The 25,913-nt window shown below is 35.1% G+C and overlaps 3 protein-coding genes across 3 annotated transcripts; 1 reads left to right on the top strand and 2 right to left on the bottom strand.

The window, feature by feature from the left end:
* Positions 1 to 86: 86 nt before the first annotated feature.
* Positions 87 to 2,771, bottom strand: LOC117607417 (uncharacterized). The gene is made up of 8 exons (XM_034331087.2): positions 2,628 to 2,771; positions 2,028 to 2,153; positions 1,839 to 1,959; positions 1,095 to 1,356; positions 782 to 904; positions 615 to 705; positions 402 to 538; positions 87 to 270 (listed from the first exon to the last, which is right to left on the bottom strand). The coding sequence occupies exons 1-8, from the start codon at positions 2,769 to 2,771 to the stop codon at positions 87 to 89; spliced, it is 1,188 nt and encodes a 395-aa protein (XP_034186978.1).
* A 1,205-nt stretch (positions 2,772 to 3,976) lies between these two features.
* On the bottom strand, positions 3,977 to 5,670 carry bys (Bystin). The gene is made up of 3 exons (XM_034331185.2): positions 5,428 to 5,670; positions 4,413 to 5,338; positions 3,977 to 4,336 (listed from the first exon to the last, which is right to left on the bottom strand). The coding sequence occupies exons 1-3, from the start codon at positions 5,569 to 5,571 to the stop codon at positions 4,108 to 4,110; spliced, it is 1,299 nt and encodes a 432-aa protein (XP_034187076.2). The 5' UTR covers positions 5,572 to 5,670; the 3' UTR covers positions 3,977 to 4,107.
* A 244-nt stretch (positions 5,671 to 5,914) lies between these two features.
* Mcm7 (minichromosome maintenance 7) lies at positions 5,915 to 9,126 on the top strand. The gene is made up of 10 exons (XM_034331176.2): positions 5,915 to 6,123; positions 6,225 to 6,433; positions 6,538 to 6,701; positions 6,791 to 6,971; positions 7,035 to 7,172; positions 7,234 to 7,419; positions 7,507 to 7,720; positions 7,790 to 8,267; positions 8,339 to 8,490; positions 8,579 to 9,126. Exons 1-10 carry the CDS (start codon positions 6,084 to 6,086, stop codon positions 8,992 to 8,994), a joined length of 2,178 nt encoding a protein of 725 aa, XP_034187067.1. The 5' UTR covers positions 5,915 to 6,083; the 3' UTR covers positions 8,995 to 9,126.
* Positions 9,127 to 25,913: the final 16,787 nt, after the last annotated feature.

A 25,913-nucleotide genomic window follows, 5' to 3' on the forward strand; every position in this document is an offset into this window, starting at 1 on the left:
ACATAATTATATATTGATATCATATCTAATGTTTAAAATAGTATACAAAAAATTAAATAATTTAGTGATAATTCTCTTCCTGTAATCTAATGTTTGTAATACAAGAATAATATTTTATTAATGATTATAAATCTTACCGTACTGAAGTTCTCCATATTCAAAGTGTAAAGTTTACAAGCTGTTAATTTAGGAGTTGTTATACTTTTCAGTAGCATAATCCTTAAAAGTGTCCTAGTGTTAATGGATGACTGATACCATTTATTATTTGTTCTGAAAATTGCAATTCTTAACAGAAATTCGTTAGCAAATATTTTATTAATTACTTATCTATCCGTTAGATGTGTTAAGAAATGAAATGAAATAAATAAATAAAAATTCTAAATAAAAATAAAAATTCTTACGTATGTTCAAAAATTCGTTCAGTATAATCTATTAATCGTTGTCCTGGCCAACTGACGAACAAAAGATCGCATAGCAAACTAATAGTAAGTGAGACATACTGGAGTGCCTTGTTAGGAGCACTTAAATGTACAATCGCCTGATTATAAGAAAATATAAAAATTTATAATAAATAACAACGAATCATTGATGAATTTGAAAAAATTGAAACTGACCTGAAATTGAGTGAAGCTTACACAAATCATGTTGAATCCTAATTGGAAGAAGTAAGACATTGTGTTGGCGTTTTCAATGATGTCAGCGAATCTTTGTTAATTTGGAAAGATTGTTAATGGAATAATACAATATAAATAGAGAAGGATCTGAAATAGTTGATACTAACTCGATTATATGTTTGTGTAACTTCACACAGCTCTTTGCATTTTGGTACCACATGTCTTCCTGTTTGTCTGGATGCAGGTCTATGTCCATACTGTCAGTTTCTACACAATTTTCCAGTTTATATCTATAATAATAATTATATTAATACAGGGCCGGCTCAAAGAATTATTGGTCCCATGGAAAAATCATTTTGGGGCCCTCTTTTATATATGATTATAAACATAAAAAAATATTTGAATCCCGTCGTGTCAATGATTCATAAGGGGATTAACCAATTTATTTATTTATATATTTATTGCAATATGAAAAATTACCTAAGAATTTCACAAAGTCCGCACTCGTGTATCACAAAGATGATTATTACCGAGTCGACGGCCACTACTATTGCGGCGTATGCAATTGTACCAATGTACGAGTGCACCAGAAGTATATAATAATATTTGTCCACATCCACGAAATGTTCGATACGAAAAGTTAGCGGTCGTTCTCCGTTAAGGTTGTAAAGTCCTAAAGCGTCAGCTGCGTTCAGGATACACGACATCCCCGCGAATGGTGTTATCATACCGAATAATAGCCCTATGGTTATTAATCTCAACTTATTCTTTGCTTTATTTTTTTAATATACTTAAATGTAGAAAAGTAAAAGGACTTGGGATAAGTTTAGAAAATATTAACACTTTGCCGTCGGATAATGTAGTAGTACGTCTTTTCAAGAATAAAAGGTGAGAATGGTTGACGTAGTAATACGTCTTTTTCAAAATAAGAACTGAGAGCGGTTGACATCATAGTACGTCAAGACTGTAAATCGTATAATTATGGTTCTTAGAATCAAAGGGGTACAAATGGCATAATTTTTTTTCTTTAATTACAGTATTTCCAAACATGTCACTTACATCCCTTTAGTTCCAAGTATCTCAATTACAAACCTTTTTATTACTACTACTATTGACAAGGTGGAAAATATGGCAATTCTTATCAAATTATTATGCCTAATTAAATATTTTAGGTAAATGAATATTCTATTTACTAAATGCAATATTTCCATGAAATAATCTCACCTCCAAAATTGGTAACAATTCTATTTCCCTCTGCATATTGTTGACGAATAATATCGTATTCTTTGTCAAATTTTTTATAAATTTTCCAATCTTCTTGCATTATATCCAATAAACGTTTCATCTGTACAGAACGTTTGGTTTGATTTAATATAAACAATGATATGTACGCCGATAAAAACGTTAATGTACCTGATCGTAATTGTATATAAAATTGATATACTTAGCAAGACACATCAAACTAATTATAAAAGGTGCAAAACCTTCTAGAAAGGACTCCGTATCACTGGCGACAGAGGCAGCCACCAAACCGCCGCCCTAAAAACTCAACAGACCAATATTACAAAAAATCTTTTGCAAAGAAGCATTAAGAAATAATTTCTTTCTTTTTTAATCTTGATAGTTTCAAAACCTCAATGACTGTTCAATTTCATATTTTTTTTATACTTAACAAAATTATTGATGGAAATTTATATTTGAGAACTTTGTTTACGGTATTCTGAGAAATTAATAATTTTCATTGGCGTAAAAATTTCAAATCCTAAAATCTTCAAATCCTCATATTCTGAAATCCACCAAATTCTTAAATTTTGAAGCTCCAAGACTCCAAAAAATCTAGAATTACGAGGATCTGTTCCATCTCACAAAAAAGTCTTAGTTACGCCATTAAAGTATTAACTTACATAAAATATAACTATTCATTTTAATAGCAGAAATGAAAAATTAAATACAAACTATTAGAGAATGTTTATGGAAGTGTAAATATATATACGTTTCACAAAGTTGCAGTACCTGAAGAATCACTTGAGTAGCAATAATTGGAATATAAATAATTCTAACAAGAAACTTTTGCAAGAAAGTTTGATAGGGCCAGAGGCCAATAATACACAAGTAATATTTACAATTTCGTAAATACTTATATTGAGCACTATCCATTCTGATATTTTTACGATGATTCCTTCTGAAAGACTGGCTTCACAATTCTTTGTACAAATCATCGATGTCGTTCTCGAAGCAGATGGTATAATATCATTAAATATTCCGTTTGGAGAGTAGTATAATTGTGCAATAGACATAATTACAGAAAATTGATTTATTTAATTATTTAAACAGACTGCTGCATAAAAATGGTGAAAATATAGTTGATAATCTGTTAAAACGATGAACTTAATTTTGTAAATTAAGCTCTTTGAGATTTTGTCATTTATGCATATGAAATCAAAGGTAAAGGGAAGTATTTGATATTCTCTTTGAACTGACGATATAAGAAAAGGGTTAATCTGATAAATGAATAGCAATTATGACATTTTGTGCAAAATTACTTTATTATAAAAACGAATCAGTGAGTTGAACAGTAGGTACAAGTCCAAAAAGCACATTTTGAAACATGTACTTGAAATATAGCCAGTTTTTGGGTCGACATTAATTATAATTATATAATTAATTCATCATATAATCGTACAATGACATATTTTCTTCTATTATTGTTTTTTGAGGATCGAAAATTCCTCCCACCCTAAATGTCAAAGGAATACTAAGGCGACGCGCAAAGGCCGCTACCTTTTTACTTAAACATGCGCAGTAGGCATGCGCAACAGATATGCGCAGTAGGCATGCGCAGAAGTCTTCTCTTCCTTGTCCAATCCGATATTGTTACGCCATTTTAAATATATGTTGAATTTACGGCTCTGATAATTTTTGTAAACTAGTTATTTTAAATATTTCTTAACAATTCACAATTGTATTCTATACAATATTATAATTATTTGACTATATACAAGGTACTATGCATGCTACAATTTAAAAAATTGTAAAAAACCTTCCCCCGCCGAAAACGGCACAGGTGGCGCCATTTAGCAGAAAACTAAGGAAGCAACAACATAAAAAATCCTCCCGCAAACTTTTCCTTCTTCAGGCTCTCACCTTTTCCTGAACGCAATCCTAAGGAAATTGACAATGTATGGGAGGAGATCCCATACATATAGACCTGTGCCGCCCCACCACTTGCGTATAAACGTTTACGCAGAAGAATTTAAATGAACATTCACTTTGTTCCTTGTACTTTTTAATTATATATTAAATTATATGTATAAAAATCAAGTTTCTATATTAATATAAATTCATATATTTACAAGTCACATTTTATTTGTAAAATATTAACAGTGTTTTTAGAATATATAAAAGATCTTATACTATGAAGGAAGTTAATAATTTACTAAATGTTCTGAATAATTACAGTACAAATTTATACATGTTGATATAACATGAACATTTAACAAACCATTGGTTCTGGTTTAGGTTCTGTAAGTTCTACATCTCTGCATTTAGCATGTTGTAATTCTCTTCGTACTTCAGGTGTAATTGAATGATGAGATTGCTTTCTTAATAGTCCCAGCAAAGCTTCTCTTTGTTCAGAACTAATATCACCTTTGTAACGTTGTACGAAAACTAATAATGATTGATGCCATAAAACTGGCAGTTCTCTAGGGTCCCTTTCAAATCTATAAGTAAATATTATTATTAGATTAGAATCTTTACGAAAAATATTATGTAATTTAAATGAAATATAACTTTTACCTAATAAAATGAAATACAACAGCATCTATAACTCTATATGGTAGAGCATACTTTTTATCAAAAAATATTCTAAGAAAGATACTATTTGCTCCAGTGTAATCCATTTCTGCAATTTTCAACATTGCTGCTGAAGAGTGTAAAATTGGTATCGAATTTTTTGCAATTACAGATCCAATGATGACAGCCTCTCTTAATGTACATGTTCCAGACTCTAAAAGTGGAAGTAAAATTCCTTTCATAAAACCAGCAGGTTTGAATAATGCTTTACGCAATGCTTGATACAAATGAAAATTCAGTCTTTTATATTCTGCTATGTCATCCCTAATTCGAGGTAATAATACTAAATTATAAAATCTTTGTGCCATCTTTTCTTTAAGATTAGAAGCAAATATACGAGTAGCTTGGTACATTGCTGCAGCTGACCATTTTGTTGGATCTGTAATATATAATATTTGTTCCCAATTTTTTAAGCTGGGCACAATCTTAAATGCTTTGGGTAATTTTCCACTTCGATATTTTGACAAAACATCTCTGACTCCTTCATACATTGCTTTAACTCTTGGATCTAAATCTTGCATCTGCATAGAACCTACATCTGAAAACTGAGTTTCAATTTCTGTTTTCTTCTCTGTTAATTTTTCCAGTATTATGTCAGCTAATGTTTTCATTGGTGTAGGATCTTTAGACATGAACATTTCTATAGCTCGCTCATCTTCTTCATTTATTTGAATATCCTCATAATAGTGTGAATCATCCAGTTCATCTTCGCTTGACTGTTCTTCTGTATCACTAAGCTCAGTTCCAAGTTTTACTAATGGTTTTCTTGTAGATTTTGATGTTGGTCTTATTCCACTTTCTTCTTCAATTTCTATCTGTTGCTGTCTGGCTTGTGATAAAATCCTTTTTGTAAGAGAAGGCTCCACGAACTGCATAATAATAAAAAACATAGTAAGTAAGCAGTAATGGAAAATAATTTTAAGAGTAATTATTCAGAATTATAAAATACAAATTTAACCTCTTCATCTGCATCATTGCGAATTCTGATCTTATTTCTGTTCTTTGATTTTACTGTTTTATCTTCTTCTATTTGATCTGCCAATCCAACTTTCGGAAGTTTTGTTTCACCTTTAGAAGGCTTTACCTTCTTCGCTTTTCCCATTTTGTTAGTTTAAAATACTGTAGAAACTTGACATGGACATGTGACATCAATTTAGCCCTAACCTTCTATTTCCTTCAAACTTTTTCAATCAGACCTAACTTAACATTCGGTTGTACCAAAGAGTAGATATAACAAGAGACGACACTCCCTTTGCAAATTTTAATATAGAAGCTATCATCTATCTAATGTTTAAAATATTTTATGAAAATTTCTCGTTATCCGAAACATAATCGAATAAATAATTTTAATAAATATTGCAAAGGGAAATTCTTATAAGGATGAGTGAAACCGTCTTTCTCTACAAGTAGTTTTTATGCCATAGTGTCCCCTTTTATTATACCTACTCTTTCGCTGTACTACAGCGCTGTAAACATTCTGCTCAATTTTAGCGGGAAGAATACTCTGAGAAGTATAATTGCGTTCGTTATCATATTACAAGAGATTGATTTATTTAGACAAAGAAGAGATCTAAATTAAATTTAAACCCAGTTTTAAAAATAAATTTATAAAAAATGCCGTCCAAGGTATTGAGAGATTATACAAAAGCCAGAGGTAAGTGTTTGTAGCCCAAGTGTAATTTAACCATTGAAATTTTTACACAAATGTACCGTACCTATTATATAGACTAATTTATTTTATATGCATTAAATTAGAACAATTGAAAACGTTCTTAACGGAGTTTATGGTAATGGATGACAGTTCTGGTGAAAAGGTATTTAAATATAGAAAGCAACTCACTAATATTGCTCATCGTGAACAAGTTGATATCACAATAGAATTAGATGATGTTCATGAATTTGATGACGAATTAGCAATATCTATTGCAAGTAATACACGAAGATATGTCAATTTACTTTTAGAGGTAAGTTTATATTTATTCTGTATATATAATTGCAGATATTTACACCTGATTTTTAATATAAACTTCGAAATAAAGAATGATACAAATAAAATCACATTACACAGCTTATTCAAGAGATGCTACCTGAATTTAAAGAGAGACCTGTACCCCCGAAAGATGCTTTAGATGTATATATTGAGCATAGATTATTAATGGAAAGCCGTAATATTCACCTTGGTGAGCAACATGATCCCAGAAATAAATATGCTCCAGAACTTATGAGACGTTTGTATGTTATTTTCACATTGATTTGTATATTATTGTTCTATAAGTTTAAATCTGCATTTGTAATGTTAAATAATTGAATATGTATTTCAGTGAAGTATATTTCAAAAATTTTGATGCAGCAAAAGACTATTCAGTGAGAGATATAAAAGCAGATAAAATAGGAAAATTAGTTACAGTACGGGGCATAGTAACAAGATGTAGTGATGTAATGCCACTACTCATTGTTGCTACATACACCTGTGACCAATGTGGTGCAGAAACATTTCAACCAGTAAGATATTAATGTTTTTATTTTTAATGTGGAATATGAGTTTATTAAGATTATTATTTTCAGGTACACTCTCTTAAATACATGCCATTAAAAACATGTCCTAGTGATGACTGCCGTATAAATAAATCTGGTGGAGTATTAGAGATGCAAACAAGAGGATCAAAATTTATAAAATTTCAAGAATTAAAAATACAAGAACATGTAAGTGTACAGAATATTAGTTGGTTCTATTTATTAGTAACAATTACCTTCGCTATTTCAGAGTGATCAAGTTCCTGTAGGCCACATTCCAAGAACACTGTCAGTATATTGTAGAGGTGAAGTAACAAGAAAGTGCTTACCTGGAGACCACATACTTGTTACAGGCATTTTTTTACCTATCATCAAATCTGGCTTCTCTACTCGAGCGGGCGCAGCTCTTTTGAACGAAACGTATATAGATGCACATGTACGAAACTGATGTTTTTTAATAATACTATAATTAATTAATTTTAATATTCGTGTTAGTTAAATATAAATATTTTTTCTGGTTCAGAGGATTACGTGCCTTACTAATTCTGACACAGTTGATGATAGTAGCGCTTTATTGACTACCGAAGAATTATCCATATTAATGGAAGATGATTTTTATAGCAAATTAGCTCAATCTATTGCTCCAGAAATATATGGACTTGAAGACGTTAAAAAAGCTTTGTTATTACTTCTAGTTGGTGGAACAGATAAACAAAAAGATGATATTAAGATCAGAGGTATGCCTTCTATTTATCTATGATTACAATATAACATGCACATTACTTTTTCGTACATATTATTTATAGGTAACATCAACATTTGCTTGATGGGTGATCCAGGAGTTGCCAAATCGCAGTTACTTTCATTCATAACAAGATTGGCTCCTCGTTCTCAGTATACAACTGGTAGAGGATCTTCTGGTGTAGGGTTAACTGCTTCAATTATGAAAGATCCTTTAACTGGGCAGATGATGCTCGAAGGAGGAGCTTTAGTACTCGCTGATCAAGGTGTGTGCTGCATCGACGAATTCGATAAAATGGCAGATGCAGATCGAACAGCTATTCACGAAGTGATGGAACAGCAGACTATATCAATTGCCAAAGCAGGCATTACAACTCGGTTAAATGCAAGAGTTTCAATCTTAGCTGCTGCAAATCCTGCGTACGGTAGATATAATCCAAAAAGGACGATCGAACAAAATATTCAATTACCTGCTGCTTTATTATCGCGATTTGACTTATTATGGTTAATTCAAGATCGAGCGGATCGTAATAATGATTTGAAGTTAGTATTTACACAAATATGTATTAACGTTTGCATAGATTATAACAACTAATGTAGGATACTCTTTTTAGATTGGCTCAACATATAACTTATGTTCATCAGCATTGTATACAACCCCCCACAGAATCGAATGTGTTGGATATGAATTTAATTAGGAAATATATTACTCTGTGCAAAACAAAACAGCCAGTTATTCCAGAAGACTTAACAACGTATTTAGTTGGTAAGGGATTTTATCATAATTTTTTAGACATAGAGTCTATTTTGTTGTATAATGTTATTAGTACATGTTACACAACTGTTATTTTTAGAATCCTATGTAGAAATGAGGAGAGCAGCTCGTAATAGTGAGGACAAAACCTTCACCTCTGCGCGTAATTTATTGGCATTACTGCGTTTATCAACTGCATTAGCTCGTCTAAGATTAGCAGACGTAGTTGAAAAAGACGACATCATCGAGGCGAATAGATTGATAGAAATGTCTAAACATTCTATTAATTATTCTGAAACGTTACAATCCAACGTACAGCAAAATCCAATGAATCGTATCTTCTATCTTATCAGAGATCTAGCAGGCGATAAGAAAACTATTAAAGTATCGGAGATATTGGAACGATGTACCAGTAAAGGATTTAAACCCGATCAAGTTAATGATTGCATCGAAGAATACGAGGCATTGAACGTGTGGCAAGTGAATCAAACAAGAACACAAATAACATTTATTTAATCATTGTATGTGTATTTACCGTGACAATGTATAAAACAGTACTTTTTATACCTTGAATTTCAAAACTATTTTTATACATTTTTATCTACTGTTAGAAATAAACTTTATATTTGATTGCTACAAAGTTGTTTCATGCACTTCTACAAACTTTTTTAATCAACTGCATTGTCTGTTAATAATTTTATTTCATGTCGTAGTTAATTAATTAAAATAAAATTATACAAAAGGACAGTGGTCAGTGGCGGCACGCAACGTCTTCAAAGAACATTAAAGAGTGTCGTTCTGGTAGGTAAGTAGGCAAGGAAGATAGGTAAACAAGTAGATTCGAAGTTAGGCGGGAGAGGATGTAGAGTCGCGAACGAATCGGAGCGCGTGTAGCGGTGGTGGGGGAAAGTGCCGGTCGGTCGAATTGGAGAATACGCGGTGCCACCAGTGATGCCAGAACCGTGGGACGTGGGACAAATTTTTACCCTCTCCACGACGTCCCACGACGTCCCAGTGATTCCCCTACCGCAGTTGTTTCATCTAACACAAGCGCGTTGTCCCACGTGTCCGTGTGAGCTCTGCGGGTTTGGCAGAGTTCGGCTGCTCTCGTCATTTCTACGTTATCGGCTCGATGCTCAAGCCGCTAAAGCACGTGGCAGTAGCATCGACGAATCGACAAAATAATATAATTTCGTCCATGGCAATATGGCTGAATTAAGAAATCAGGAGAATCAGTTCGAATCCTGATTTTACGGTTTCAGTTCTGATTCTTAATGCATTAACGTTTTTGAAATACATAAAAATACATTTTTAATACATTAATACTATGAAATACATTAACTTGGGAAGCAGTTAAAAAAAGGAGTTGAACTGCATCTTTCTTTGATATTTCTGTAATTAATATTTAAGTGTTATATATATACATATGTATGTACGTACATATGATAAAAGTACGTGATACAGAAGTGATGTCTTGAATTAGATATTACTGTTATTCTAACTATTGCAATACGTAAATCCGAATACATACGAGGAAAATTGGTTAGGTTAGGGTTAGTTTATAAATAAATCTATAATCTTTTCAGGTTTGTATCTTTCATTTATTTTTTGTTATTTAAAGATTCTATTTACAATTAATATTTAGTATATATATAACTTGTGGTTTTTGACATCCGTTGCAGCTGACCCACGGCACGGACGATGTATGAAGGTCTTCTTCCGTCCTATGCATAAGAGAAAAAAATACAATTTAAATCTTAATGATACATGTTAAAAATATATATATTGCTATAAACTTATCTTTTTTTTGGGTTGTTACAATGCATCTTCCTTTCCTCCCTTCTTGGTTGAAATTTCGTGTTGCCCGAACTGAAGCAGCTGATCCACGCACGGACAATGTATCACGGTCTTCTTCCGTCCTATGCATAAGAGAAAAAAAATACAATTTAAATCTGGAATGTAATAATACATGTTAAAAATATACGTATTGCTATAAACTTATCTTTTTTTCGTGTTGTTACAATGCATCTTCCTTTCCTCCCTTCTTGGTTGAAATTTCGTGTTGCCCGAACTCAAGCAGCTGATCCACGCACGGACGATGTATCATGGTCTTCTTCCGTCCTATGCATAAGAGAAAAAAAATACAATTTAAACCTGGAATGTAATAATACATGTTAAAAATATACGTATTGCTATAAACTTATCTTTTTTTCGTGTTGTTACAATGCATCTTCGTTTCCTCCCTTCTTGATTGAAATTTCGTCTTGCCCGAACTCAAGCAGCTGATCCACGCACGGACGATGTATCACGGTCTTCTTCCGCCGTATGCATAAGAGAAAAAAATATAATTTAAATCTTAATGATACATGTTAAAAATATATATATATACTGCTACAAACTTATTTTTTTTAATCAACTTCGAGAAGGAGGAGGTTACTCAATTCGATCAGTATGTATTTTTTTCTGTGTGTGTTCAGAGATTACTCCGAGATGAATGGACCAATCGGAACGAAACCTTTGGCATCTTGTAGGGTATGTTTTCCGATTGGTCCCATTTCAAAAAAAGTTTTCATTTTTTCATTGTTATTGCAAAATGCAGAAAGTTTTGAATCTTAAGATTGGACGATTTCAATGACCTTTTAATATGTTGTCGGGGGCATGATTCTGACCAACTTTTTCATTATGCATAATTAACGGAAAGCTTTAGTTTCCGAGATATTCGTGAGAAACTATTGTTACTACTACATTGAATTCGCCTACATGTCTCTACCGGTGGATGAGTCAGCATGCAGTCGCCGATTCTGTACTGTTTCTACTGTATACATATGTATACTCTGCAAGGCATGTACCGATTGCGATGAAACCTATTTTCGCGATATCTCACTTGCAAAAATTTATGCAATTTGTTATTGTTAATAACTATTGTTATAACAAAAATTAAAAATTAAAAATACCCCAATATACGATGCTGCCAGTAACGATTTGATAGGTTGCCGATGCCTGAACTAGGATCTTCCTATTAGGAGAAAGTTTTTAATTTTGCGCCGCCTCCGAAAAGGTAGAAATATATTTAGTATACTATTTAATCAGTAAATAGGTTTTATTAATAGCTGTTGGGTATTTGTATAAATGAAGTAGAAATTATTTCATACTTTTTAGTGCATTTCGAAGTCGGTTGTATTTTCTATTAAACATTACTTTTTCGTGTTGTTACAATGCATCTTCGTTTCCTTACTTCTCCGTACCAATTTCTTGTCGAAACTGTTACAGTTGATCTATGTATATACTACATAACATATCTACAAGAGAATCTCCGAAGAGATTTTCAACGAAATTCGATTTTTCGAAAAATGCCTGCTCTGTCAAAAATCTGATCAATTGTCCCAAATTTCTAAAAATCGCTGAACGCACTGGTTAATCGCCGGTTTCCCGGCTGTTTTCCTATACCTTGTAGAAGAGCAAGAAAATCGGACGCGATCTTGACTTTGTCCTGAAATGATAACGGAGAAACCTTACTTTACTTCATTTCCTCACATTTCCGTTCTTTTAATAATCATGTAGATTCATATGTCATTAGCCGAGTCCGACGTTTCGACCCCAAGAACAGAAAAGGCACACTAAGAAAATGTGTTAATCTTCGACGAAGATTGAAGTATGGTGGGAAACGCGACTGAAATTTGGTCGCTAAGAAATCGGACCAAATATTTCCAGATTTGTGAACAGAAAAATATTTCGTAATAAAGTGATACTTGCTTTAGAACAAGAAACCGTATATTTCATTTCAGCAATCTTGACCCAATATTATTTGTATGGAGCATTTAACTCCATATTAATTACATGCACCTGTCTCGATGAATGCTTTCTTATTTCTGAAAGGCCGCAATCGAAGATTTTGTTGCAAGCCTTACAGAAAAATTTGGATTCATCTGAAGGTAGTGGTTCCAACCATACCTTGAAAGAATCATCACTGTCCAACCAGTGATGCTGAAATTTCTTCTTACTTTTTTTGGTGGGTCTGCAATCCATTGTTGATACAATTACACCTGTTTTATATTCACTATTCAATAGATATATATATTAAACGATTTTACGCCACACAAGCGCACTATACAACACGAAAACTCGTCAAGAACGGACGGAAATGGATTTCTCTGTTGGAGGCAAAATGGCAGATTTGTGGTATCTTTGCTCGCTTTCTAAGACATTTCCCGCGAATTGGAGTTCTTTAACGACCATTGTATTTCTCCCACCTGTTATGTGAAGCCGATCACGTTAGCAACGATGATCACGCAACCTCTATTGGGATACATCCCCCGCGCAGAAATTGATAATCATTTGTATGAAAAATGGCAGTTTCCGCTATCTTTCAATAATCATTTAGGTTTTTATATCATTAGTTGAGTCCGACGTTTCGACTTCATGAACAGAAAAGGCACATTAAAAAAATGTGTTAATCTTCGACGAACATTGAAGTATGGTGGGAAACGTGACTGAAATTTGGTCGCTAAGTAATCGGACTAAATACTTCCAGATTTGTGAACAGCATAATATCTCTCAGTACATAGATGCGCTATGCGCACTACACACGTGGAATTGAAATTCCTTCCTCCCTTATTTGCTTTTTCATTTTTAAATGTAATTGTAAACAATTTCAAAATTGACCCGGCAATACTACGAAAAAAACCTATACGACATCCTACTCTAAATTGTCAGTATATAAAGTTAACTGCTGGAAATTACTTCCGAATTTGGCATTAGAATGCGGAAGACATCGAACGGCATTGAACAGTAAGGCGAGCTCTGGAAGTATAGCCTTTTTCGCTATATCAATCCACATCTCGACGAAAAAGAATTGTCGGGGAGAAAAACAACAATAGCGATCGTCTTTCAGTAACTTACTATGTTCATCTTCGACGAAGATTGAAGTATAGTGGGAAACACGACTGAAATTTGGTCGCTAAGAAATCGGACTAAATACTTCCAGATTTGTGAGCAGAAAAATATCGCTACTCCCGAAAACGTTCATATATGTAAAAGCAGTTACATCCCGTAAAAATACATCGTTGTAAGCAATTTTCGCGGAAGTTAATAATGTCACTTTCTGTTACACCGTTCTGCAATGCCTCTTCCAATTGCAGCTCACACTCAGTTCCCACTTCCACTTCATTTAGTGGAACTTGGTTAGATTGGCAGGAGAAATCCATCTGCCTAACTAAATCTAAATATTTCATTACAGCAGGTTTCAAAAACATGCACAAGAAAAATTGAAGCAGCCTCGCTGATGCAGGCTGCAATTTCGGAATCGTGGTTTCTCTCTCTTGGAAAGAGGCATTATAGACATTTCAAATGTTTGACGTATATTCGAGAAAATAAAAGTACCCTTGAAAAATAGGGTTATACACAGGAAAATACCTGTTCTGTGAAGAATGTACTGAAATCGTCCCAAATTTCCAAAAATCGCTTAACGCACTGGATAATCAGCGGTTTCCCGAACGCATAAAACATTGTTGATGATCTGTGTACATTTTGTGGAGCCTATTTTCATTTTCTGTAACACCCTTGGTCATTTTCCTGACCTCATGAACAGAAAAGGCACACTAAAAAATAGTGTTAATCTTCGACGAAGATTGAAGTATGGTGGGAAACGCGACTGAAATTTGGTCGCTAAGAAATCGGACTAAATACTTCCAGATTTGTGAGCAGAAAAATATCGCTACTCCCGAAAACGTTCATATATGTAAAAGCAGTTACATCCCGTAAAAATACATCGTTGTAAGCAATTTTCGCGGAAGTTAATAATGTCACTTTCTGTTACACCGTTCTGCAATGCCTCTTCCAATTGCAGCTCACACTCAGTTCCCACTTCCACTTCATTTAGTGGAACTTGGTTAGATTGGCAGGAGAAATCCATCTGCCTAACTAAATCTAAATATTTCATTACAGCAGGTTTCAAAAACATGCACAAGAAAAATTGAAGCAGCCTCGCTGATGCAGGCTGCAATTTCGGAATCGTGGTTTCTCTCTCTTGGAAAGAGGCATTATAGACATTTCAAATGTTTGACGTATATTCGAGAAAATAAAAGTACCCTTGAAAAATAGGGTTATACACAGGAAAATACCTGTTCTGTGAAGAATGTACTGAAATCGTCCCAAATTTCCAAAAATCGCTTAACGCACTGGTTAATCAGCGGTTTCCCGAACGCATAAAACATTGTTGATGATCTGTGTACATTTTGTGGAGCCTATTTTCATCTTCTGTAACACCCTTGGTCATTTTCCTGACCTCATGAACAGAAAAGGCACACTAAAAAATAGTGTTAATCTTCGACGAAGATTGAAGTATGGTGGGAAACGCGAGTGAAATTTGGTCGCTAAGAAATCGGACTAAATACTTCCAGATTTGTGAACAGAAAAATATTTCTGAATACAAAGATGCGCTGTGTGCACTACACATATCGAATTAAATAAATTCCTTTCTACCTTATTTGGTTTTTCATTCTTAATTGGCATTGCATACAATTTCAAAATTAACCCGGCAATACAAGGAAAAAACCTATACGACATCCTACTCTAAATTGTCACTATATAAAGTTAACTGCTGGAAATTACTTCCGAATTTGGCATTAGAATACGGAAGACATCGAACGGCATTTAACACTAAGGCGAGCTCTGGAAGTATATCCTTTTTCGCTATATCAATCCACATCTCGATGAAAAAGAACTGTCGGGGAAAAAAACAACAATAGCGAACGTCTTTCAGTAAGTTACTGTGTTCATCTTCGACGAAGATTGAAGTATGGTGGGAAACGCGACTGAAATTTGGTCGCTAAGAAATCGGACTAAATACATACTTCCAGATTTGCAAGCAGAAGAATATCTCGGAAGAGAAATGTACAAATCGTTCTCATAATTTTCCTCAAATTTATAAAAGAAATCACACCCCGGAGCAAATCCAAACATTCCTTTAGAAGTGTCGCGCAAGCAGTACTCGTTGCCCCGCCATTACAGAAGCATTATCGCAACTAAGGACCGCGATATTTTGCAGCGGAATTTGCATTTTTAGCATCTGATTTTCGAAAGATTTGAAAATCTTTTTCGGTGAACATTTAGTATGTTGAATGTTGTTAATAATACACTCGGTTTCCTGGGCACATGAAACATTATTAACAATTCCACTACATCTTCATGCGACCTACAAACATTCTCCCTAATCCCCGCGACTCTTTAGTTGTTAGTCATTTATTTCATTTCATGCTGTTCATTGAAAAAAACCGATCCGGAAACAAATGTATATTGGAAGGAATATGTGTGACGGTGGCAAAAGCTGCTCGAGCCGAGTCCTCGAATCTTACCGCTGAACGTAGAAAAGGATAAACAGCGAAAAAGAAAGAGATCCGAGAATTAAAGGGACCGAGAAAAACAATAGGGGGACAAGTTTCATCCCAGAATTATTTTTTTTTCACTTTTACTACATGAAACTCCTAGTGTAAATTCACTTTGAAGAAATGAAAGAGTAGTCATTACAAAGTAATAAGCAAACACTTTAATAAATTGGAATAACACATTCAAAAATAGTTTCAACGAACGATGATAAAAAATGAGAATAGAACTGAAGTAACAACAAAAGTATTAATGTTATTTTATGTAAAAAAATTGAAATATACTCCATCATTAGACTGTACTGTGCGACGACGAAACATCGTTCGACGAAGAAGGTCGCACAAAGCGCCGACAAAAGCGATCTCGAGCGCTTTGTTTATAACGTCCATCCGACAATGGTTTCGCTACGTATCGTCGCGGATAATCTAACCGTCCCATGGAATGTTGTTGATTTAGACGACTTTGTCCGTGTGTTGTTATATATGTTTTTCAATATAGTCTATTATATTACCATCATCGTACCGCGACTGTGTTTACTTCTTCATTACTAAACGGGATTAACCGTTGGATACAAAATGAAGAAAACAATCCTAGTAATAGATTATCCAAAATTACTCACATTATCGACATATTAAACAGAAGTTTCAAAGAATACTACAATCCAGATGAAATATTATGCGTAGACGAATCATTGGTGCCCTTCCGAGGCCGCATAATATTTCGACAATATTTGAAACAAAAACGGCATCGATATGGAATTACAATTTTCAAATTATGCTGTGGTGCAGGATACACTTATTCGTTTCAAAGATACAGTGGAAAAGAAAAAAACAGAGATAAAACAGCAGGAGCCGTATCGTCAAAGATTGTAATGACTCTTTGCAAAAATATATTGGGTAAAGGACATACTGTTTGCACAGACAACTGGTACACGAGTGTTGATCTGGCAGAACAATTAATCGGAAAGAATACACATTTAGTGGGTACCCTACGGAAAAATCGACGTGGAAATTCAGTAGAAGTAGTATCCAAAAAATTCATTGCTCGCGAAAATAAATCGGGCATAACAATTTTAAAATGGAAAGACAAGAGAGACGTATTGATGCTTTCAACGAAACATTCGGCAGAAATGGCTACTGTATATAAGAAATTTTATTCATGTGAAAAACCGAAAATGATTGTAGACTATAATCTAGGAAAATCATCAGTCCATTTATCAGACCAAATGATAGCTTATAGTTCAGCAGTACGTAAAACTTTAAAGTGGTATAGAAAATTAGCAATAGAACTGTTATTGAATACATGTATGGTAAATGCCATGGTATTATTCAAACACGTCACACGCAAAAATATTCAAATTCCCGATTTCAGAATGAAAGTTGCAATCTATTTAACAAAATGTCGTGACGATGAAGTTGAAGTTTCCATTTCTCCGCGTGAAAGCTTGCAGAGAAAACCACGTCATGAATTAAAAGAAATGCCGGGAAAAGCTCGAACAGTGCGACGATTTTGTAAAATTTGTTACCAAAGAAATTCAAAGAAGCTAGGAACAATAATTGCAAAAAACTGTAGCAAAAAAGTCGTGACAATATTGTGAAGACTGTGATGGTTTAAAAAAAGTATATTATAAAAAAATCTATTTCATGTATAAATAAAACTATTTTCAGATGTTTTATACTGCATTCATTTCCTCACACCACTACATCAACGATGATAATAATAAAAAATTATAAGTATCGTCATTTCTTTAAATTATAGAAATTTTTATCAGTCTGAGCGCGCCGGTCACCGGTGACCCCCGTGGCATTCAACGTGTGACAAATTTGTGACATTATCGGAACACTATAGTATTTATAATGTAAATGAAAATGATTGGTACGTTACTCATAGTTGCGCAATTTCCGTTGCGGAAGTTCGTTGCACCAGCGGTTGCTTTTCCGATGGAGAGGAGGACACGTTGTTTGCTTGTTCCAAAACCGAGTTGGATCCTTTCCTTTTCAATATGTTGTTTCCTTAAAATCACAATATTCAAATTAGAAAATGTTTCTTTCGACTTCCTTCTTAACCTTGTAATATAAACTGAGTTATGTTCCATAAATATCAACAGTGAACCGTTTTATTCAAAATTATAGGTAATAATATTACTGTTACGATTCGGTGTGATATAAATGAGAATACTTTTGGCGAAACGTGAAGATTCGTCAGTTTATATTACAGTATAAATAAAAAAGAACACAGTCATACATTTTACATAATAGTAATGCCGAGATAATAATGGAATAATAAAATGTGGTTTACTTATCTTCTTTGCTGACGATGAATGTTCAATCTTCCCTTATAATCTGCGTGTCGACGTCGCGTCGCGTTCCTTCGCCGATGTTGCTTCCGTCAGTCGATCGAAACAGAAGAGATCGAGAAATTCCCGTCGCGGTCTTATATAGTCGTCGACGGCGGGCCTACGTTGCCATTTACACAAAATGCGCATTATAGGCGAATCCGCCGCACGACGCGCGAATTACAAAGCAATTAATTGCTTTTGACGCATTAGAACGTTGAAAAATATAAAAACTCGTGACAAAATACACATGTAGCACATGTTTTATTTAATGAAGAAAGACACAAAAACAGTTCTTTAATTTATATAAATATATTCTTTTTCCCTCTCTCGCGATTACGAAGGTTTCGCACACAGGAAAATGATCGCCAAACTTCTATTTATCAACGTGCACCCCTAGCTGAATTTTACCGATAACTGAGCAGCAATCTTAGGCTTTAATGGAACTTTGCAGATATGTATATAGAATACTGGAACATATTCGACACTTGTCGTTTAGTTGCCTAAACGTACTGTGTATACATATATGTATGTTCTTTGCATAACATATTTATGTTCAGACTTCAGAAAACTATAGTAAATTGGAAAATTATTAAACGTGAAAACTAAAACCAAACAATTTTAAAATTTACAGCAATGCCGGTTTTGAAACCAAAAAAATTGAAACCTCAACGAAGTGAGAGAACAGATACAACAGGAGGAAGTGAGATAGCTGCCTCACATCCAGCAGCGGCGGGGTACCGCGCTTCAAAAAGATGCCGCGAAATGCGGCACCTCATAAAGATCAGTCGAAAGTTACTGAACTATTGCATATCAACGGTAACTTTTTTTTACTCGCGGCATCTTTTGCAAACGAATGTATCTCATTTTCTACATCGCCGAGGCGAGTTGGAGCCAATTCGTTTGTATGTGTTTTCGTCGCCTTTACGAATACAGAGAACAGTTGAAAATACGATCTAATGCACCATCGGCTCGTATTCGACACGTCAATGTACAAACCTTTATATCAGAAACACGTTAAATTATATCTTTATACTTTTAATTATTCTCTGAAACGAATACACACATATACATATATATCTATACGGATTTGAAACAACTAAAAAATATATCTGTCGTACATTTTCCAGCATTCTGCATATCTGCAAAGTCCCAAACAAATCTCGGAGAGATCAGCGACCGTTAAGAATTCTGCGCGGGGGGGTGTATACCAATAGAGATTGCGCGATCATCGTTGCCAACGTGATCGGCTTAACATGACGGGTGGGAGAAAAACAATAGTCGCGAAACAACTCCAATTCGCGGGAAATGTCTTAGAAAGCGAGCGAAAGCGAGCAAAGATACCAGCAATCTGCCATTTTGCCTCCAAGAGAGAAATCAATTTCCGTCCGTTAATTGCGAGTTTTCGGGTTGTGTTGTGCGTTTGTGTTCCGTAAAATCGTTTAATATATATATATCTATTGAATAGTGAATATAAAACAGGTGTAATTGTATCAACAATGGATTGCAGACCCGCCAAAAAATGTAAGAAGAGATTTCAGCATCACTGGTTAGACAGTGATGATTCTTTCAAGGTATGGTTGGAACCAGTTGCTTCAGATGAATCTAAATTTTTCTGTAAGGCTTGCAACAGAATCTTCGAGTGCGGCCTTTCAGAAATAAGAAAGCATTCATCGAGACAGGTGCATGTAACTAATATGGAGCAAATGCTCCATAATAGTAATATTTCCAGTAGCGTGGATAGGACAGATTTCAGTGTAGGAAATTCTGCGTCAGAGATAGTGAAGGATAGTGAGATTTCTTCGTCGTCCCTTGAGGACAAAGTGAAAATCGCGGAAATTAGGTACGCCGCATTCTTCGCGGAACACAATGTCGCATTGTCTATCGCGTCAGATTTTCTTGCTCTTATGCAAGATATAGGAAAAGAGGCAGGGGTGTTAGAAAGAATGAGAGTAGGTCGTACAAAATGTACCCACATTATAAATAATGTTTTATGCGTTCGGGAAACCGAACGCATTGTAGAGACTGTTCGTAACGCGAAATTTTCTATACATGAGGACGAAACGTCCGACTCAAGTAATGATAAATGGCTTACCTTAGCGGTGAGGTATGTGGAGCCACGAAGTTTTGTTGTGCGTACAGAATTATTGCAACTAATTCATCTGGACGCCAGCGATTGTTCAGCGGAAAAGATTTTCAAATCTTTCGAAAATCAGATGCTAAAAATGCAAATTCCGCTGCAAAATATCGCGGCCCTTAGTTGCGATAATGCTTCTGTAATGACGGGGAGGAATTCTTCTTTTAAAACAAAATTACTGGAAAAAAACAGTAATGTAATTACACTCCCGTGCGTATGTCATTCGGTAGCGTTGGCTACGAGTGCTGCTTGCGCTACACTTCCAGAGGAATGTTTCAAATTGCTTCGGGGTGTGATTTCTTTTATAAATAGCAGCCCTAAGCGAGCTGCAATTTTCCGGCAGTTTCAGGAAAGCTATCAGAACTGTCCGCTGAAAGTTCTGAAACTGTCGGACACGCGCTGGTTGGCGATGCACCAGTGCGTTCTGCGATTTTTAGAAATTTGGGACGATTTGATTAGATTCTTCACCGAACAGGTATTTTCAGAAAAATCGAATGTCGCGGAAAATTATTTAGTATTATTCAAGAACCCTCTTATGAAAGGGTATTTTTATTTTCTCGAATACACCTTAAACGTTTTAAATATTTATAATGCCTCTTTCCAGGGTAGAGAAACTATGATCGCGGAATTGCAGCCTGCATCAGCGAGGCTGCTTCAATTTTTCTTGTGCAGGTTTTTGAAACCTGCTCTCATGAAACATTTAGATTTAGTTAGGCAGATGGATTTCTCCTGCCAATCTAACCAACTTCCACTAAATGAAGTGGAACTTGGAAGTGAGTGTGAACTGCACTTGGAAGAGGCATTGCAGAACGGTGTAGTAGAAACCGACATCATTAACTTCCGCGAAAATTGCTTACGATTCTACGTTACCGTAAGTAATGAAATTCGCAATCGTCTTCCTCACGACGATGTGTTTTTACGGGATGTAACTGTTTTTACATATGCGAACGTTTTCGGGAGTAGCGATAGAAAGAAAAGTTTAGTTAATGTTATTGCGGTCGCGCGTAGGTTAGGCCAGTTCGAGATTGCAGGTTTAGAAAGGGAATGGAATTCTTTATATTTCGCATCAAGTCGCGAGGATAGAAAGCAATGGTTTCAATCTTCTTTCGACGAGATGTGGATCGATATAGCGAAAAAGGGTATCGTTCCACAGATTACCTCGTTGATAAACGTAGTTAGATGTCTTCCGCATTCTAATGCGGAATCAGAAAGAATTTTTTCCCTCCTGCCTGACGTCAAAAATAAAAAGCGAAATAAGGTAGGCAGCGAGTTGCTAAATTCGATATGTGTAGTGCGCACAGCGCTGAAAGCTAGAAAGGAATGCAGTCGTACAATGCTTATTGACGACGGGCATGTACAATTGATGGTAGGTTCCAATTTGTATAAACGGCGTAGTGGTAGTATTAATTTTCAACAATTAAGTTTACATAATGATGATTTAGAGTAGGATGTCGCAGGTTTTTTTGTAGTATTGGCGGGTCAGTTTTGAAATTGTATACAATTACAAATGTATTTTTTTCGTCGCGTATAGTTTTTCCACGTGTATTTCCGCCGCGTGTAGGTTCTCCGCGTGTATTTCCGCCGCGTGTACTTCTGCCGCGTATATCCAACATTTTCCATTTCAGGCTTCATCTCATATTTACATCGACGGACTATTTTTGTGAAAAAAAAAACGGATAAGTATATAACAATATCTTTGTTTCATGTTAAACTATTACCATTCGGATTGTAATCTTATTTCTGTGATTATCTCTTTTTACAGGTGGACCACCTGCAACTCCTAGTGTTACGTTCATTAGTTAATAAAATGCCATCTTATGACAGTCACCCACTTGAACAGGTCTGTACCTTGTTTTGGTTGCAAACGGGTAATTGTTTAGGTGGTATTGGCAATGAAGGTTAGTTATTTTTTACATTCTAAAGCATAATGCACTAATACATACAAACGGTTTCGCTCCGTGGTTAGGCATGTGATTACAAATCCGAAGATCCTCTGTTTCATATGTCGGCTCCCCTCGAATTTTTTGTTGGTAGGTGCTTTAACACGTCGAGCGCGGCGTCGGTCCCTGGGGACCGACACAGAACTTTTCGTTTAGCCGGCGTCGGTGTTACGGGGTCGTCCGGTGTGCTTGGTTCTTGGATAAAGTTCCGAAAGACGCAACCCTCCGATTGCGGTGAAATTTTAACCAGCGTTTATTCTTATAATTCCTTAAAAGGTTTTTTGGCGACGAGGCCTCGTAAAATCTCGGAAAATATTGATTTCACAGAAAAAAGTTGGAAACAAAAAATGAAGCTGTTGACCCCTTCCCGTGCTATTTAGCTCGACGAAACTCGGACCCAAACGGTAGTCGTCAATGCGCGCTAAACAGACAAGACGCTTGAGAACTTTTTTATCTGAAATGAATATTTTCCGAGATATGCAGTAGAAACTGTACAAACTTTGAGGAGATGTAGAAGGCAAACGAGGCCTTGTCGCCAAAAATCTTTTTAGGAACTTTCTTTTATAATAAAGGATAAACTTTGGTTCAAATTTCACCGCAATCGGAGGGTTGTGCTTTTCAGAACTGCACCCTTATAGGGGAATTTTTCAACTTTTTTGTGAGCCTATAATGAAACTTTAAAATTTTATCCATATCGGTCAATGAAAAAATTAAAATTTCCGAAAATCGCGACGTATGACCTAAGAACGTGCCTAGTTCCGTTCAGGAATATAGTAATTCTGGCATTAAAATTGTCCTCCTGTTGTTTTCCTCGGTCCCTTTAATTATCGGACCTCTTTCTTTTGCGCTGTTTGTCCTTTTCTGTGTTAAACGGTAACATTCAAGGACACAGCTCGAGCAGTTTTTTGCCAGCGTCACACATATTCGTTTCAATCCGCATTTGTTTCCGGATTGGTTTTCTTCACCGAACAGCGTGAAATGAAATAAATGACTCACAATTAGTAATATATACACTACGTATAAAAAGTATACGTACACCGTTTCAAACCGAATACGTTATTTAAAATTGGACGGAAACACTTCAGGTTTCTCGAGAAGCTATACAAATCAATTTATTAAAAACAGAACTAGTCACGTTCTTAGGTTTGATGAAAAGTCGCGATTTTCGGAAATTTGCATTACTTGTAATTTCTAAGACCATTGATCGATCTCGATGAAATTTTCAGCATACACATAACTTATTTGAATCTATGAAAGACATATTTGAAATTGTCATTATAGGCTCACACAAGAAAGTTGAAAAATTCCCCTTCACTATTTTTTTTCACGATTTCAACATTGTAATTTTTTGAAACTACAAAAGCACATATCCTACCAAGAAACTTCCGAATAGCTCCCACACCCGATTTTCTTGACCTTGATATGTTATGAAGGACACCCTCCTGAGTAACATTCAATAGGTTTAAGTCGGCGATTATTGTTTATTCAAAAGTTATTAACAAAGAAAGATTGATATATGCGCCGCAATTTTCCCAAAAATATTTCTATGGGTATAATGTTTGTTTCGATGATTTGTTTCGTGAAGACAGTTTTCGTGCACCCCCACCCCAAAAATACCCTAACCTAACCTAACTTTCAATCATTTCAATTATGAAATAGAAAACCGGATTGAAAGTTAGGTTAAGTTACGGTATTTTTGGGATGGGGGTGCAGGAAACAAATCATGGACAGAAACGTTATATCCATAGAAATGTTCAGATTTCCGGGAAAATTGCGGCGCGTATATCGATCTTTCTTTGTTAATAATTTTTTAATAAACAATAATCGCCGACTTAAACCTATTGAATGTTACTCAGGAGGATGTCTGAAAATATACATACAGGATGTCCGCGCTAAAGTGTTACAGGTGTTTTATTGCGTAACTATTCATGACAGGAAAATTTGTTTATATGAAAATGGCACGGTACAATGGGGCCTAAGTTTTTGCGTGAACGAAAATTTATTTACATTATTAGTTTCAAAGATCTGATGGTCAAGTTTCGTTTTTTAAATGGAAGTATATATATTTTTTCAGATCATGTAATAATGCTTTTCAAGACGAATTTATTAAGCTTTAATGTATACACCCGATTTTAATTAGTTTTCAAGATAGACGTTTACAAATTTCCCGATTTTCAGTAGAAAATCGGTTTGAGCGGGAAGTCGTAAAGGCGGCCCTATTGTTGCGGTAAGTGCCACAGCGTGGGTCTACGCTAGGAACGGCAAACCCAAAGAATAAGAAACCGCAACAATACAGTCGCTTCTGCGACTTGCTACTCACACCGTGACGTATCCACTGAAAATCGGGAAATTTGTAAACGTATATCTTGAAAATTAATTAAAATCGGGTGTATACATTAAAGCTTAATAAATTCGTCTTGAAAAGCATTATTACATGATCTGAAAAAAAATATATACTTCCATTTAAAAAACGAAACTTGACCATAAGATCTTTGAAACTAATAATGTAAATAAATTTTCATTCACGCAAAAACTTAGGCCCCATTGTACAGTGCCATTTTCATATAAACAAATTTTCCTGTCATGAATAGTTACGCAATAAAGCACCTGTCATTGTTTAGCGCGAACCCCCTGTATATGAAGGTGAAGAACATCGGGTGTGGGAACTATGCGGAAGTTCAGTCGAACCGACACACCGGACGACCCTCTTAAAACTCCGTTTATCCGGATCAGTTGAATTGTTCTAATACAGGTAGGTCTCGATGAGTGCGAGTAACTTGCATGCTTCGATCCATGTCTGGATCGAAAGAAGTCTCGCAAGCCTCGCATGAACTGAATTTTTGTTTGCATTATATGCGACCTGGTATCATTTTAAAAATCGCACTAAATCGAATATCGCACTATGTGAACTAGCATTAACCCTTTCGCGACGGCGAATGTACCATTGCACGCACTGTTCGTGCAAAACCTAAAATATTCATTAACACAATGTGTGCCGTATATAGTTGGCGTCAGCCGCTGTAATGCACCAAGTGACTGCCGTATATAGACGGTACCCGTCGCGAAAGGGTTCATCGAGACTTACCTGTATTAGAAACCCATCAGTTTATATTAGGTTTAGAATGAAACGGAAAAATATCCGTTTTTAATGTTCCATTATATGGAATATTATCATAGCAATGTTGCGTGTCACTACAGCCGGGAACTATGTATTGTTGTTATGGAAACGTACAGTGAGCCACAGCCAAAATTGTACACCGTAATTCTCTTACTGTGCTTGATAATGTACGATTTTGGCCGTGAGAACATTTTGTATATGTCATTATATATATATTCAATTTGTATTGAACATTTGCCCAAATTTGACTTTTTTCACATACAAGCAATAATAATACAGTAAAAGCTGAATAAATGCAAGAGAGATTGGGACCTAAAGATTGTATTATACATATCCAGCCGAGGCTATATTTACATGCGGCTCCAGCTGAGCGTGAAAGTAGAAAGGGACAGATAGTGGAAGAGAGAAAGAGGTCGAAGGAAACAAAGGACGGGGCCGAAACGTATCGGTGTGACTAACACTAATTCAACGATGAAACTTTTTTATTTTTTACTTTTTGTTAATGAAAATTGTACTAACGTATTT

Source organism: Osmia lignaria, chromosome 14 (assembly GCF_051020975.1).
Source record: "Osmia lignaria lignaria isolate PbOS001 chromosome 14, iyOsmLign1, whole genome shotgun sequence".
In the NCBI taxonomy this organism is placed as follows: domain Eukaryota; kingdom Metazoa; phylum Arthropoda; class Insecta; order Hymenoptera; family Megachilidae; genus Osmia; species Osmia lignaria.